The 17,560-nt window shown below is 35.6% G+C and overlaps 1 protein-coding gene across 2 annotated transcripts in view; it reads left to right on the plus strand.

The window, feature by feature from the left end:
* The window catches only part of RASA2 (RAS p21 protein activator 2), a 121,667-nt gene that overhangs the window by 49,150 nt on the left and 54,957 nt on the right, over positions 1-17,560 (plus strand). For both annotated transcript variants that reach the window (XM_064378751.1, XM_064378752.1), the window contains exon 5: positions 1,644-1,720. In XM_064378751.1, the coding sequence (XP_064234821.1) occupies positions 1,644-1,720 (77 nt within the window). The remainder of the gene's footprint in view (positions 1-1,643; positions 1,721-17,560) is intronic.

Below are 17,560 nucleotides of genomic sequence, written 5' to 3' on the forward strand. Positions count from 1 at the left end.
CTACTCTATTTTAATAGTTTTTATTATCTTAAAACTAGAATAGATCCTAGACATTTCCTGAGAGAGAGTTGTGTTAGCATAAGATTTCTGCCATAAAATGTATACATATTAGAATAGTAAAACTGCTTTGAGATGCAAATTTTTATAGTTGGCTTGCCTCCCTTGCTAGCCAAGTAATACATACATAACACACAACAGAAAATATGATTTCAAAATTCTGATTGAGTAATATTACAAATTACAGAACATGGACCTTCAAGGTCACCGTTGAAGAGTAGAGATTATAAATATTAAATGCAGGAATAATGAAAAATCTAGTTTATAAATTATATATGATTTTATAAATATTTATTCGTGCCTACATTTTTAGTGGAAGATTTCCTTAATTTAGTGCCAGCTCCACATAATTGCTATTAATTTTGCTACCACAGATGTGTTTGCTGCTTTAGACTTTAGCTTTCTTAGGCAGACTTTTGTTTTAAGATCCATTAGTATGTATTGCTCATCACTTACTGTTCATCTCACCTTAAGCTTTGTAGCTGGTGGACCTCAGATTCATTCTTGTATAAGTCCCCTTAAAATAGTGAGGGTGTTCCAGGTTAGGTTTCTGTGGAGGAATGTCTGAAGGGGATTGTTCTAAAGAAGAACAGTGACTACTAGATAATGAACTTTCCTACCTCTAATGAAATCACTCACATCTTCAGTCCCTAGACATCACTCCCCGAAATCTCCACATGGCAGTGTGGGAATTTGTCTTGTCAGCTGGGTAGAGGTAATCCAGTACTGATTCTTAACTAGCTTAGAATTGCTCATGATTAGTGCAGAATTGCTCATCACCAGTGGCAATGTAGAAATATCAAGCTCTGGATTATATTGTTCCTAAGCCTTTGTTTCTTGAGAAATTGATAGTTTGAATTCTTTTAAGCTTATACTACTTAATTTTTAAAAATTCATCTATTAATGTCTCTTAAGAAAATACTCCTTTGTTTTTAGTGTCTCATCTTTCCATCAAGACTTTTGGCCATATGTTATCTTTTGTTTATTGTCTTCCCAACTAGATTGTACGCTGCTTGTAAGCAGTGACTTACATCTTTGACATCTGTGGATTCCTACCCACTCCCACAGTGCCTTCTGAAACATAGTAGACATTCCATAAATCTTTATTGTTTGATCAAAGTAAGTAGAGACAAACTGAGTTTTATTGTATATAACTTAGTTTTTAGTTATTTTAGAATTATATGATTTCTCTGTCTTTTAATGATACTGCTTCTGTCCTTAATGCTGGTTCATCTTTCCTGGAAAAAGCATCCTACATTTTGTAATTTGGTTTTATCTCAGAATTTCCTTAAATTTAGGTATTATCTTTCTTTTTAGTCTATGATAATTAGACACATAAATATTTTTTGAACTGGGCATAAAATTCTTAAATTTGAATACCATGTTAGACATAGCATTTGTTTCATGTCTTTCAGAACTTTGATCTATCATTTTGGTTATTAGTCATTTAACAAACAGTATAGGCAAAGCCATGTGCTAGTGGTCAGTGGATAATTCATTATTATGACTATTTTAAAAGGCATATACCTGTAATATTTTGTCAGTAAAATAGACTACTCAGTTTGTAATTTTTTTTGTCATTATAGGGTAAAGTTCACCTTGAATTAAAACTGAATGAACTGATAACGGAGAATGGAACTGTATGCCAGCAGCTTGTTGTACAGTAAGCATATTTCTTTTACCAGAATCAACTAGAAATAATTCTCCATTTTGTAGTCTTTTGATCTTAAATCAACTCCTTATTTTAAGTTCAGACACTTTTTTCAGAAATGAAATTCTGCTATGTCATTTATTTTGTGAAGTTGATTTTCAATTCAATTTTCTCATATTTAGTCTCAGGTTATGATGAGTCATTAATTTATTCAACTAATATTTATTGAATATGGGTTAAATGATATATATGGGCATTAAGGATAAGAGTGTCTAACTCTTTGGCAGTGGAGAGTTGAGAAGGCTTCCCCGAGAAGGTCCACTAGAAATTGTCATACCACAGAGCAGAGCTTTAGAGACCTTGGAGCTAAAATACCCACCCAGAGAATACCACTATTGATTTCCACCTACTTTGAACTCCTTTTTACCTCTTCTACCCTCAAGTCATTTTTTACCACCCAGACTCTAATCTCCTGACTGTTCTGGAAATCTGTTCTAGCACAATTCCCTACTCTTTTCCTCCCCTCCAAGCCCTTACTTCTTGTTATCAACAGACTGCCAGATATTCTTCACTTCTTATGGGTATTTTCTCTGTTTTTGCATTAGTTGACATCTGAATATCCCATGAAGTACTGCAGTTCTGTCACAGCCTTCTCAGTCAGAGGCTTTGTTTTTCTGTCATGTCCACATATCGTAAGGCCAGGGAGTAGAGTAGCTGTTACTCTCTTGTTGCTGCTCCAGACTGTAACTTGTTCTAGTCAGTTGTGAACCCCAGCCCCTTTGAAGTATTCTATTTACTACTATATATAATATTTTGTTAATTTTTTTCTGACCTCTTTGAAAGAAGATTGCATACTTATGACTCTTTATCTCTTAATATATCAGTATGTATTTTCTAAGAATAATGATATTGTCTTAAATAACTCCAGTAGTTACCAAATTCAGGAATCTTAACATTGTTACAATACTTTTTAAAAATCTCTAGTTGTCTTCTAATATTTTAATCTGCAGTTATTACATTCCACTTTTGTTAACTGTCCCAGTGATGTCTGGTAAGGCGTTTTTTTTCCTCTAAGAAAGGATCCGCTCTAAGATTGTTTTATGTTTAGTTGACATGTCTCTTTAATCTCCTTTACCATAGAATGATTTTTCACTTTTCTTTGATTGTGTTAACATTTTAAAAGAATATAAGCCAGTTATTTTTTTTAATGTTTCTCAATTTGGGTTTACCTCCTAAAAACAGTTCAAGATCTGTTTACAACTTTTTCCCCACAGACTGACTCTGTAGACCACCTGAGAGCATATGGTGAAAGTGTCTGGATTAGGTCTTCCACTACTCCCTCCCCTGCTTCAGTTTAATTATAATAGTCATTTGAAATACAGTTAGTTGGGTTGGTTCGGTTTGTTTGCATTCACTGTAAGGGTTTTTTTGGTGCCCTTTCCCCCAAATTTAAGTTTTTTCCCCCTTTCCTTGTAGGCTTAATTTTAATTTTGAAGAGAATATTTGCATGATTACAAAAGGCATTACTCAGAGATGTAGTTCAGTTCCCTCTCCGCACACCAAGCTCCAAGTAACCGTGATCTGATTTCTTTCCCTATGGTTTTTGCCTTTTCCAAAGTGTTATTTGAACAAAAGTAAATGATATGTCTTTTTTGTGTCTCCCGTCTTTTCACTTAGCATAATGCTTTTGAGATTCATCCACATTTTACATATATAATTTCCTTTTTGGTGTATTATTTTGTTTCTTGTCATAATTTGGTAGATACTGTTATCCTCATTTTGCAGATGACAAAACTGATACCCAGACTGGTTAAATAAGCCTAAGTTCACACAAGAAGTGGTGGAGCCTGAATTTGAACTCTGGCAGTTTGATTTTTTTCCCCCCAACTTTTAAATTTGGAAAAAATTACAGATTTACAGAAAGTTGTAAGGATAGTACAGAGAGGTCCTGTGTACCCTTCACTCTTTTTCCCTCAGTGGGTACATCTTGCGTGACCATAGCATAATACCAAAACCAGGAAATTTCCATTGGCAGAATGTATGTATATAGTTATATATCATTTTTTCATGTGTGTAGATTTGTGTAACTACCGCCACCAAGATACGAAACTCTTCTGTCACCATAAAGATATCCTTCATATTATTGCTTTATAGTCATAACCACTCCTCTCTTCTAACCCTTGGCAACCTCTAATCTGTCTTTATAATTTTGTCATTTCAAGAATGTTATATGAATGGAATCTTATTATGTGACCGTTTGAGATTGGCTTTTTTTTTTTTTTTTTACTCAGATCTATCTGAATGACTGTAGTTTTCTGTAGATGGAATATAGTTGAATCACTTTTTTAAAAAAATTATTTTTGCCAATCTCTGTCTTGTCTTTGGTGAGTTTTTTCCATTTATTTTTAATGTAATTATTGATATATTAGGCTTAAATCTGCTGTTTTTTGTTTGTTTCCTGTTTTCTATTTTCTTTTTCCTTTGGGTTACTTGAACACTTTTTAGAATTCCATTTTGATTTATTTAAAATTGTGTTTTTAGAAAATCTGTGGTCTGTCTCCTTGTATAGTTTTTTTTAGTGGTTGCTCTAGGTATTACATTATACATGCAGAGCTATCATAATGTACTAACATCAACGTTTTAACAGAATAAAGTGTATATACTTTTACTTTCCTTTAAATCCCTTTACCCTCCCCATTTGTAATATATTTTATCTTAAATATTTCATCTACATATATTTAGAACCACATCAAATATTGTTATAATTTTTGCTTCAACCATCTAACACAATTGAAAAGAGTTAAGAGGAGAAGGAAAGTGTAAGTCTGTTGTCTTTACCCACATTTTTGCCCTTTCCAAGTTTTTTTTTTCCCCTTTCTGATGTTTCAAGATTCCTTCTGTGATCGTTTAGAGGGTTTTCTCTTAGCATTCTTTTAGAGAAAGTCTCTTGGTGATACATTCTCTTGGTTTTTCTGCATCTCAGAAGGTCTTGATTTCCTCTTCATTCATAAAAGATAATTATACTAGATACAGAATTCTGAGTGGACAGTTCTTTTCTTTCCACACTTGAAAAATGTACCACTTCTTTGTGTCCTTCATGGTTTCTGAGTGGCTGCTTTTAAGGTTGTTCCTTTGCCTTTAGATTTCTTTACTTTCTTTTTTTTTGAGATGGAGTCTACCTCTGTCGCTGAGGGGCTGGAGTGCAGTGGTATGATCTCAGCTTACTACAACCTCCGCCTCCTGGGTTCAAGTGATTATCATGCCTCAGCCTCCTAAGTAGCTGGAATTACAGGCATGCGCCACCACGCCTGGGTATTTTTTATATTTTTAGTAGAGACAAGGTTTCACCATATTGGCCAGTCTGTTCTCGAACTCCTGGCCTGAAATGATCCTCCTGCCTTGGCCTCCCAAAGTCCTGGGATTATAGGTATGAGCCGCTGTGCCCAGCCTGCTTTTAGATTACTATGTGTTTTAGTTTGACTATGATGTATCCTGGAATAGATTTCTTTTGGTTTATCTGGTTTGGGGTTTGCTCAGCTTCTTGACTATGTACATTTATATATTTTGCCAGATTTGGGGCGTTTTTCAGCCATTATTTCTTCTATTAATTCTTTATCACTTCTGCTATCTTTTTCTTCTCCTTTTGGAACTCCAGTGGCACAAATATTAGATCTTTTTTTTTTTTTTACAGTCTCACAGGTCCCCGTGAGGCTCTGTCCTTTGCTTTTCCTCACAGTCTATTTTCCCTCTGTTGTTCAGATTGGGTGATTTCTATTGTTACTACTTCAGGTTCACTGATTCATTCCCCTCTACATGTCCACGTGTTCTCATCATTTAGCTCCCACTGTAAGTGAGCACATGCAGTATTTGGTTTGGTTTTCTGTTCCTGCAATAGTCTGCTAAGGATAATGGCCTCCAGCTCCACCTATGTTCCTGCAAAGGATATGATCTCATTCTTTTGTATGGCTGCATAGTATTCCATGGCATATATATATACTGCATTTTCTTATCCAGTCTGCCATTGATGGTCATTTAAGTTGATTCCATGTCTTTGCTATTTTGAATAATGCAATGAGCAATTATAAGTATGTTAGAAACAAAACAACAAACAAGAAAGTCTTGGCAAAAATAAAGCCTCACCAAAGGAAAAAAGTTATAAAGAAGAATCAAATATAAATTTTAGAATTAAAAAATGGAAAAACAAACAAACTCAACAGATAGGCTAAACAGAAGAATGAAGAAGACGGAGGAACGAATCAGTGAACTTGAAGAAGTAACAATAGAAGTAGACACTGGGACCTACCGGAGGGTGGAGGGTACGAGGAGGGAGAGGATCAGGAAAAATAACTAATGGGTATTAGGCTTAATACCTTAGTGATGAAATAATCTGTACAAGAAACCCTTGTGACACAAGTTTACCTATATAACAGACCTGCACATGTACCCCTGAACTTTAAAAAAAAAAAAATAAATTGCTTAAGGAATTATTTTTGTGATGGCTACTTTCAGATCCATGTCACATAATCACAACAATTATGTCAACATGGTGTTCGTGTCTTGTATTAGTTCATTCTCACATTGCTATAAAGAAATACCTGAGACTAGGGAACTTGTAAAGAAAAGAGGTTTAATTTGTTCACGGTTCTGCAGGCTGTACAGGAAGCATGGCAGCATCTGCTTCTGGGGAGGCCTCAGGAAGCTTCCAATCATAGCAAAGGCAAAGGGGGAACAGGCGCCCTACATGGCAGAAGCAGGAACAGGAGAGAGAGTGGGGAAGTGCTACACACTTTTAAACAACCAGATCTCATGAGAACTCACTCACTGTCAGGAGGACAGTACAAGCGGTATGGTGCTAAACAATTCATGAGAAACCTACTCCTGTGATAAATTACCTCCCACCAGGCCCTCCTTCCAACATTGAGGATTACAGTTTGACATGAGATTGGTACAGAGACATATATTCAAACTATATAACATCTGTTGATTATCTTTTCTCATTTAGATTGGGGTTTTTCTGGTTCTTGGTATTACGAGTGATTTTTCAATTATATCCTGGACATTTTGGGTATTTTGTTATGAGACTCTGGATCTTATTTAAATCTTCTGTTGCAACCACCCTCCTCTTACTTGTGCTGGTGGGAGAAGGGAAATGCATGTTCATTTGTTGTCAGGTGTGGGTAGAAGTTTACTTCCCTGACTCAGCCTCTCTTGAAAAGGATTCCTTTTCACTCACTGCTGATTGGGAGTTTAGTGTCCCAGCTGATCTACTGAGACCACTCTAGCTGGGATGGGGAGGGGCACCTCATTACTGCCTCCTAAGTGGCCTCCACTGAATCGTGGTTGGGAAGGGTTAGTCACCCCTGCAAAGTGGTAAAATTCTTGGCAGTAGGACTGCCTCGTTGTTGCTGGGGGTCGGAGGGTGGTAGAAACTCAGCCTCCCCAGCCTCCCCTTGGCCTTTTTTGATGGGGTTGGGGGTAGAGCCATAGGTTTATTCATGATGTTTTTTTTGGAGTAGGTGGATACTGTTGAAAAAAGGTTTCTGTTTTGCTAGGCTGCCTATTTTCTGGTTCTTTTGTTAAATAGAACTGGCTTTTCTTAGGGCATTCTTTGTCTATGCTCACTGGTGATTCCAGGTTGTTGACTTTACTAACATCCAGTCTGCAATATGTGAAGTACAAAAGAAAACCCAGGCAATTCCCTGCCATGTTTTTTCTTGGATCCCTAGGTCTTGAATTGGTTCTCTGCCCTCTATTCACCTTTGGGTTTTCCTTTGTTTATTTTCTGTATAACGTCCAGGGTTTTTTTAGCTGTTATCTACTCAAAGGAATAAGGAGGCATGCATCTATTTCATCTTGTCCTAAAACTGGAAACCAATCTTTTCATTTATGTGTAGTGTTTTATAGTATAGAATTTGTTCATCCATTTATAAGTTGATAGATACTGGAATTGTTTTCATTTTGGGGCATTATAAAGAAAGTAACTGTAAATGTTCATGAACAGGTCTTTATATGAACACATACTGGGCTATATATTCTTCTTTCTCTTATAAGTGTTAATTTTTGTGGGTACAAAAAGATGTATATATTTACGAGATATGTGAGATCTTTTAATACAGGCAAACAGTGCATAATAATCATATCAGGATAAACATTGAATCACTTCAAGTATTTATCCTTTCTCTGTGTTAACAGTCCAGTTATACTCTTTTAGTTACTTTTTATTTTATTTTATTCTATTTTTTGAGATAGAGTCTCGCTCTGTCACCCAGGCTAGAGTGCATTGGCACAGTCGCGGCTCCCTGCAACCTCCACCTCCCAGATTCAAGTGATTCTCCTGCCTCAGCCTCCCAAGTAGCTGGGATTACAGGTGCCTGCCATCACGCCCAGCTGATTTTTGTATTTTTAGTAGAGACAGTATTCACAGGTTGGCCAGGCTGGTCTTGAACTCCTGACCTCAGATGATCCACCCACCTCAGCCTCCCAAAGTGCTGGGATTACAGGCATGAGCCACCATGCCGGGCCTTCTTTTAGTTATGTTTAAATGTGTAATAAAGTATTGTTGACTGTAGTCACCTTCTTATGCTTGTAAAATATGAGATCTAATCCATTCTATCTGACTATATTTTTGTACCCCCACTCCCCATCCCGGCCTCTGGAAAACACTGTTCTACTCTCTTGTATCATGAGTTCAGTTTTTTGAATTTTTAACTCCCACAAGTGAGACCATACAAAGTTTGTTTTTCTGTGCCTGGCTTATTTCACTTTACATAATGATCTCCAGTTCCATCCATCTTATTGCAAATGACAGGATTCTTTTTTATGACTGAAAAGTACTCCATTGTGTATGTATACTACATTTTCTTTGTCAATTTGTCTGTTGATGGGCACTTAGATTGCTTCCAATTCTTGACTATTGTGAATAGTGCTGCAGTAAACAGAGTGCAGATATCTCTTCAGTATACTGATTCCCTTTCTTTTGAGTATATATCTAGCAGTAGGATTGTTGGATCATATGGTAGCTCTATTTTTAGTTTTTTGAGGAACCTCTAAACGTTCTCCATAGTGGTTTTATTAATTTACATTCCCACCAACAATGTACAGGGTTCCTTTTTCTCCATATTCTCACCAATATTTGTTATGTATGTCTTTTGGATAAAAGCCATTTTAACTGGAGAAAAATCGTAATTTTATTGTAGTTTTGATTTACACTTCTCTGATGATCAATGATGTTGAGCACCTTTTCATAAACTTGTTTGCTGTTTGTATGTCTTCTTTTGAGAAATATCTATTTAGATCTTTTGCTAATTTTTTTAACCAGATAACTAGATTTTTTTCCTGTGGAGTTTTTTGAGCTCCTTAACATATTCTGATTATTAATCCCTTTTCAGGTGGATAGTTAGCAAATATTTTCTCCGATTCAGTGGGTTGTTTCTTCACTTTGTTGATTGTTTCCTTTGCTGTGCAGAAGCTTTTTAACTTGGTGTGATCCCATTTGTCTGTTTTTGCCTTGGTTGCCTGTGCTTATGTGCTTGTGGCAACCATTATGCAAGAAATCTTTGTGTAGTCCAATGTTCTGGAGAGTTTCCCAATGTTTTCTTATAGTAATTTAATAGTTTTCGGTCTTAGATTTAAGTCTTTAATCCATTTTATTTGATTTTTTTTATATGGCAAGAGATATGAGTCTAGTTTTATTCTTCTGCATATGGATATCTATTTTTCCTAGCACCATTTATTGAAGAAACTGTTCTTTTCCCAATGTGTGTTCTTGGCACCTTTATTAAAAATGAGTTCACTGTAGATGTATGGATTTGTTTCTAGGTTGTCTATAATGTTCCAGTGGTCTATGTGTCTTTTTTTATGCTGGTACAAAACATATTTTGGTTACTATAGCTCTGTAGTATAATTTGAAATTGGATAATGTGATTCCTCCAGTTTTGTTATTTTCGCTCAGAATAGCTTTGGTTGTTCTGGGTCTTTTGTGGTTTCATATGAATTTGGGGATTTTTTTTTCTATTTCTGTGAAGAATGTCATTGGTATTTTGATAGGGATCACATTGAATCTGTAGATTGCTTTAGGTAGTGTGGACATTTTAATAACATTGCTTCTTTCAGTCCATGAACTTGGAATATATCTTTCCGTTTTTGGGTGTCCTCTTCAATTTCCTGCATCAGTGTTTTACAGGTTTCATTGTCGATAACTTTCACTTCTTTGGTTAATTCTTAGCTGTTTTGTTTTCTTTGTAACCATTGCATAAGCAGTATTACTTTCTTGATTTCTTTTTCAAATTGTTCACTGTTGGCATATAGAAATCCTACTGATTTTTTGTTGTGTTAATTTTGTATCCTGCAACCTTACTAGATTTGTTGATCAGTTCTAATAGTTTTTTAGTGGAGTCTTTAGGTTTTTCCAAATATAAGATTATATCATCTGCAAATAAGGATAATTTTACTTCTTTCTCTCCAGTTTGGATGCCCTTATTTCTATCTCTTGTCTAATTACTCTAACTAGGACTTGAATAACAATGGTGAAAGTGGGCATCTTTGTCATGTTCCAGATCTTAGAGAAAAGACTTTCAGTATTTTGCCGTTCAGTATGATACTAGCTCTGGATCTGTAGTATACGGCTTTTATTGTGTTGAGGTATGATCTTTCTGTATCTGTTTTTTGAGTTTTTGTTTTTTGTGTGGAGGACTGTTGAATTTTATCATTTTTTAGCATCAGTTGAGATGATCACATGGTTTTTGTTCTTCATTCTGTTGATATGATGTGTCCCATTGATTAATTTGCATATGTTGAACCATCCTTGCATCCCTGAGACAAATTCCACTTGGTCATGATGAATGATCTTCTTAATGTGTTGTTGAATTGGATTTGCTAATATTTTGAGGATTTTTGTATCAGTGTTCATCAGGGATATTGACCCATAGTTTTCTTTTTTTGGTGTGTCTTTCTCTGATTTGGTATCAGGGTAATACTGACCTCATAGGATGAATTTGGAAGTATTCCCTTCTCTACTTTTCAGACTAGCTGCTTAGATTGGTATTAGTTATTCTTGAAATGTTTGGTAGAATTCAGCATTGAAGCTATCGGCTTTTGTTTGCTGGAGAACTTTTTATTGTGGCTTCAATCTCATTACTTGTTATTGGTCTGTTCAGGTTTTTAATTTTTTCGTGGTTTAATCTTGATAAGTTATGTGTGTCTAGGAATTTATCCATTTCTTTTAGGTTTTCCCATTTCTTCTTTTTTTTTTCTTTTCTTTTTTTTTTTTAAGAAAAAGGAAGAAAGAAAGAAAGAAAAAAGAAAAAAAAAGAATGAAGAAGAGGAAGAAAAAGGAAGAGAAAGAGGGAGAGAGAACGGGAATATTGCTTTATTGCCCAGGCTAGAATGCAGTCTAAAAATGGGAATTGAGAGGGGGAGGGAGGCAGCAAATCATACTGCCAGGTGTGCACCTGTGCAACAACCTTGCATGTTATTCACATGTACCCCAAAACCTAAAATGCAATAAAAAAAAAAATAAATAAAAAAAAATAAAAATGGGAATTGAAAACCTCTTTTATGCCAATAATTGTGCTTAACAATGGAGACAGGAAGGAATAAGGGAAGAAAATAACAAACAAGCAGCCAACCAATATTTCATTTAAACCTATGAAATGCTATGCAATTATTGAGGAGTGATTTACTTGCAATTATGTAGTCACTTTTGGAATAGGTGTGATATGGTACTGATAAGAATGTATGTTTTGTGTATTTGAAGTGGAGAGTTCTATAAATGTTTATTAAGTTTACTTGTTCCGGGTCTGAATTCAAGTCCTGGATATCCTTGTTAATTTTCTATCTCGTTGATCAGTCTAATATTGACAATGCGATGTTACAGTCTCCCACTATTATTGTGTGGGAGGCTAAGTCTCTTTATAAGTCATTAAGAACTTGTCTTATGTATCTGGGTGCTCCTGTATTGGGTGCGTGTATATATAGGATCGTTAGCTCTTCTTGTTGCATTGATCCTTTTACCATTATGTAATGTCCTTCTTTGCCTCCTTTGATCTTTGTTGCTTTAAGGTCTATTTTATCAGAGGTGAGTATTGCAACTCCTGCTTTTTATTTATTTATTTATGTTTGCTCTCCATTTGGTTGGTAAATCTTCCTCTGTCCCATTGAGTCTTTGTGTATCGTTGCTTGTGAGATGGGTCTGGATACAGCGTACCGATGGGTTTTGGCTTTTTATCCAGTTAATAATATATATGAGTTTAATACTGCCATTTGATGCTAGCTGGATATATTTTTGGAAAGGCTGATACTGGTTGTTCGTTTATATGTGTAGTGCTTCTTTCAGAAGCTTCTGCAAAGCAGGCCTGGTGATGGTAAAATCTCTAAGTACTTGCTTGTTTGCAAAAGATTTTATTTTTCCTTCGCTTTTGAAACTGAGTTTGGCTGGATATGAAATTCTGGGTTGAAAGTTCTTTTCTTTAAGGATGTTGAATATTGGCCCCCACTCTTTTCTGGCTTGTAGGGTTTCTGCTGAGAGATCTGCTGTAAGTCTGATAGGCTTCCCTTTGTGGGTAACCTGACCTTTCTCTCTAGCTGCTCTTAGTATTTTCTCCTTCATTTCAACCCTAGTGAATCTGACGATTATGTGCCTTGGGGTTGGTCTTCTTGAGGAATATCTTTGTGGTGTTCTCTGTATTACCTGGAGTTGAATATTGTCCTGTCTTACTAGGTTGGGAAAGTTTTCCTGAATAATCTCCTGAAGAGTATTTTCCAACTTGGATTCATTCTCTTTGTCACATTCAGGTACACTTATCAAACGTAGATTAGGTCTTTTCACATAGTCCCGTATTTCTTGGAGACTTTGCTCATTCTTTTTTATCCTTTTTTCTCTAATCTTGACTTCTCGTTTTATTTTGTTAAGTTGGTCTTCGAACTCTGATATCCTTTTTTCTGCTTGATCAATTTGACTGTTAAAACTTGTGCATTCTTCGCGAAGTTCTCGTGTTGTGTTTTTCAGCTCCATTAATTCACCTATATTCCTCTCCAAATTGTCTATTCTCGTTAGCATTTCGTCAAACCTTTTTTCAAAGTTCTTAGTTTCTTTGCATTGGGTTAGAACAAGTTCTTTTAATTCACAGAAGTTTCTTATCATCCACCTTCTGAAGCCTACTTCTGTTAATGGAATGCACTCGTTCTCCATCAGGGCTTGTTCCGTTGCTGATGAGGAACTGTGATCACCTGTAGAGGGAGAGGCATTCTGATTTTGGGTAGTTACTGTTGTCTTCCAGACCTAGAAAGTCCCCACTGCAACATTTTTTCAAATGTTAGTGAGACCCCTATCCATTGATCTTCACTGTGTTACTGTTTTCACTTCTTTCTACATCTTTTTCCATGATCTATCACTGTAGTCATATTTTTGCAGGTTCCGTAAACTCCCTCGTTCTCATCATTCTTATTTGTCTGGAAAAACTCTACCATGATTGAACATGACTTCTTCCTCTGTGTTCAGTCTGCATGTGAATATTGCAGGAGAAAATCACCTAGGCTGATTTCACTTTAAATTCATCATCACAGGCCTCACGTGGGCACTTATATCTGCCGTGGAACTTACTGTGCTTCTCTAATACAGCTATAAGATGCACTGTCACCACAGCCTGGAAATTGATTACATCTTCCTGAATCCAAATCTGCAAACCTAATTTGCATCCATAATTTTGTCCTTATAGAAGAGGAGGTACTCCTTTTCTTGACATTGAATTCTTCTATCTGAGCTCTGGATTCTATTTATTTCCTCCACGTAAGAGGTTTGCTCCCTCAGTTATGCCTTCTTTTTCTTGTTTTGTCAGCTTAACTTCTCCCCTAGATGGTTCTCACCACACATAAATATGTTCAAGTATCTCTCATCCTGAAAGGCATGCTTCCCCAGTCCTCATCTCTGCCCACCCATACCCCAGTCTTTTTATCATTCCCATCTCTCTGCTCTCCTTTGAAGGCAGGCTTCTCTAGGGAAAAATAATGGTAGGAGTGTGTATGAGTGTGTGTGTGTGAGTGAGTGTGTGTGTGCAATTCTCCAATCAGCACTCTTTCTGTGATATGGAAAATGCTTTGTATCTTCACTGTTCAGTAGCCACTAGCCATGTGTGGATATTGAAAACTTGAAATACAGCTAATGTAAAGAGCTGAAGTTTTAATTTTGTATTACATGTAAATAACCACATGTGGCTAATGACTACAGCATTAGTACAACTTCAGTAAAAGAACCTGGACTCCTTTTTAGCAGTAGCTTATTTTAGGATTTGGGCAGGAAAAATAGGAGTCTGGAGTATCAAGTGGGCTCAAGTAAGAAAGTGCTCAAAAATAATGGGAATATGTAAAAAGGACATTGAAGCCAACATAAAGGGACTTCAGATGACCAAATCTGGAAAAATTTGAGTTTCAGAATAAATAATAATAGTGGGTTAAAACTTGTAGAATAAAATAAATATTCACATGCCAATACTGATACAAATAAACAATCAAAAACTGAAATACTTGGTAGGGAGAAAGGACTGCTTTTTTCTAAAGTAGAATTCTAATTAATCAATGTAGGAGGAATAATGGAAATGAAAATCAACATTGGCAAAATCACTGTAATAAGTGGGTGAGAGCACAATTCAACAAATCATCTATGGATGCTAAGTAAGTGAACATAAGTATGATGACAAACAGCATTTTTACATAGTCTCAAAGAATCTCCCCACAAGATATCTGATAGATGGCAACTTAATTGAGTGATCGAAGTTAATATCAACAATAATGAGACATCCAGTACCTCCCGATAGGATGCACTGAGGAGGACACTAAGATACATAACCTCAACCTAATCATGACTAAACATCATACAAACTCAGATTAAGAAGTACACTGTAAAATAACTGGCCAGTACTGGCAAGATCATGGGGCAAAGAAGGAAAACTTAATGAAACGTCTCAGGATGGAGAGGAATAAGAAGGCATGACAACTGAGTACAGTATGGGATCCCATATTGTGTCCTAGATCAAGAAAGGTCATTGGTGAAATTTGAGTAAGGGCTACAGATTTCAGTAATTCTGCTATGGTAATACAAAACGTTAACACTGGGTGATGAGTATACCGAAACTCTATTTTAACAGCTTTTTTTAAATACCTGAAATTATTTCAAAATAACAGTTTTTTTTTAATTGCCTATACCTTGTGCATTCAACCCAGGTCTGTTTTCTGAGTTTCAAATTAATATGTCTATTTTAATGTATCACATTGCAAACTTAACACATTTAAAACTGAAGTATTGATTCTCATTTGATTCTCATGTCTATCCAACTTCTCCCCCAAAGTCTTAGCAAATGTTTAATTCCACTCAGTATGTTTTTCATTTCTAGACTTTTCCATTTTTATTGTCTTCTGTGTCTGTATGGAACATAGGGACTTTTAAATGTCTTTGTCTACTAATTCTATCTATTTGGTCATTTGTGATTCTGTTTCTATTGATTTTTCTTTTCATTATAGATCATAATTTCTTGGTTCCTTGCACTCCTGGTTATTTTTTGTTGCATGCCAGACATTGTGAAGTTGCTGGATATTTTTTATATTTCTATGAATATACTTGAGCTTTGTTCAGGACTTGGTTAAGTTACTTACAGTTTGATCCTTTCGTGGTTTGCTTTTAACTTTTGTTAAACAGACAAGCACAGCCTTTACTGGAGGGTTTATATTTTCCTACTATTAAGGCGATACCCATGAATTACCAGGATTTCTACTGTGACTGATGGTACCTCTTGCTAGCCATGTGTGGACTTTAGGAACTATTCCCTCTATTCTTTTCAAATGGTTCTTTCCCTAGCCTCAGATAATTTCCTCATATATATCCATATACACACACACACACACGCGCACACACACACACACACACACACACACACATACACGTATCAGTACTCAGCTGAAAACTCGGTGGGGATTCTTGTAGCTCTCTGGAGGTTTTTCTTTGTCTGTGCAACTTTCTTCCCTTCAGTACTCTGCCCTGGGAACTCTAGTCACTTTGACCTCCCCCTGCTGACAGCTTTGTCTCCTTGGAGACAACGTTTAGCTGTACGCTGCGGCAGTTTGGAGGGCTCACCTGTTCTTCACTGCTGATTTTGTCCAATTTTTTAGTCATTTTGGGTGGAGAGTAAATCTAGTTCCTGTTACTCCATCTTACCTGAATGTAGATTTTCTTTTAGTTTTAAAATTTTAGTTTAAAAAAAAAAAATCCAAGGAAAATAATCAGATCAGTCTTATTATAAACTATTTATATTTATTTACCTTTGTAATTTTTAGATACTGTATTAATATATGTGCTTTAAATGTCACATATAAATAAAATATAAAATTATGTATATTGAGGTTATTTTCAACATTTGTTTTCTGCCCATCCATGATTTATGATATGAAATTGCTTGACTTAGAGATTAGAAGAACAGTGCTATCCTAGGTAATTAGAAAAATAATATTTCCAAATATAGTGATGAATAAAATAACCTATATTTATTAATATTAAGTTTGGCAGAAAACCCAATTTTTAACTGTTTTATACTTAAAAATTAAGAGTGCTGATGATTTCTGTAGGGTGACACTTTTGGTTCATGGGCATCCTTGTTTTGGTTTGTGGGTATTCTAATCCTTTCATAAATTTTTATATACTTACAGGTCAGTACTGTATTTTTTTTGTTTTTTAATACCTCATAAAATAGAAAATTGGATTTCTGTAATTAAGGTTTTTCATAATTGGTGTTTATATGAGACAAATGTGGTATTACAAGAAGAGTAATATTGTATTTGGGGGCACAGTGGAAAGTAGAAGGGCACTGGACTTTAGTAACGGAATGAAAAGGTAGGAGTTGAGTCTTGGCCAGCTTCTTACAAGTTGTACTACTCTTTGAGCCTTACATTGTAACTTTATCACATAACCTCCTTGATCCTTACTTACTTCTTTTAAAGGACATTAATATTCTTCTCAAAGGCAGTTGTGAGAATTAGGTGCATTTTGTGAAAGTGCATAGTAAATTGCAAATCCTTTATAAAAATCAGATAACATTTTGAGGTTTAGCCTGAGAAGTATAAGTTTTAAACAGTATTCTACAATGGGAACATCTGACTATATCTGAGCCCTATATTAAAAACCAGAATTATTATCTTGGCTTGTATTTTCTTTGGTTAGTTTCAAAAATTTTTTAATTTATTTTTTCATGCCCAGCTTAGTAGAAGTGAGTCATATTATCATTTCTGTCTTTACTCGGCAGTATACCAACAGCACTTCACCCACATATGTGACCTGTGGGTTGTGGAGAGAAATAAGGATGTTACTCAATAGCTTGCATCTTTCAACAAAAAATACTTTTCAACAACACTCATGAGTTTCTCTTAGTCATTAGACAATGCAGACCCTTAAACATTAAGCTAAACTCATAAACTCAGTAATATTTAGTGAGAAAATTGGAGGAGCAAATTGTTAAAGTTAAATTCTGTGTTCTCCGTAAATACCAACAACTGTGAGCCATGGAGTACATTAGATGACCTTGGTTTTTATGGTCTAAAACATTTTCTACAGAATGGTGGAGAAGCTGGTACTGGAATTGGAATAAAAGGCTACAGAATTGTGTGAGGCTTGCCGTATATTTATGAATCAGATTTTTAAAAGTGGAAGCCACAGTTGTTTCCTTGTTTGTCATTCATACTTTAGCAGAGGATATGATGCCATAGAGCTGGCTTGGTTTGTAGCTTCTCATTTAGGGTTTGCACCGCTTTCTTTTCCTTTTTAGAGGCCACAGCAGTTTTGATGTCTTATCAAACCACAAAATGTACTTTGTT

Source organism: Aotus nancymaae, unplaced genomic scaffold (assembly GCF_030222135.1).
Source record: "Aotus nancymaae isolate 86718 unplaced genomic scaffold, 86718_ANA_hifiasm-v0.15.2.pri h1tg000019l, whole genome shotgun sequence".
Classification (NCBI taxonomy): domain Eukaryota; kingdom Metazoa; phylum Chordata; class Mammalia; order Primates; family Aotidae; genus Aotus; species Aotus nancymaae.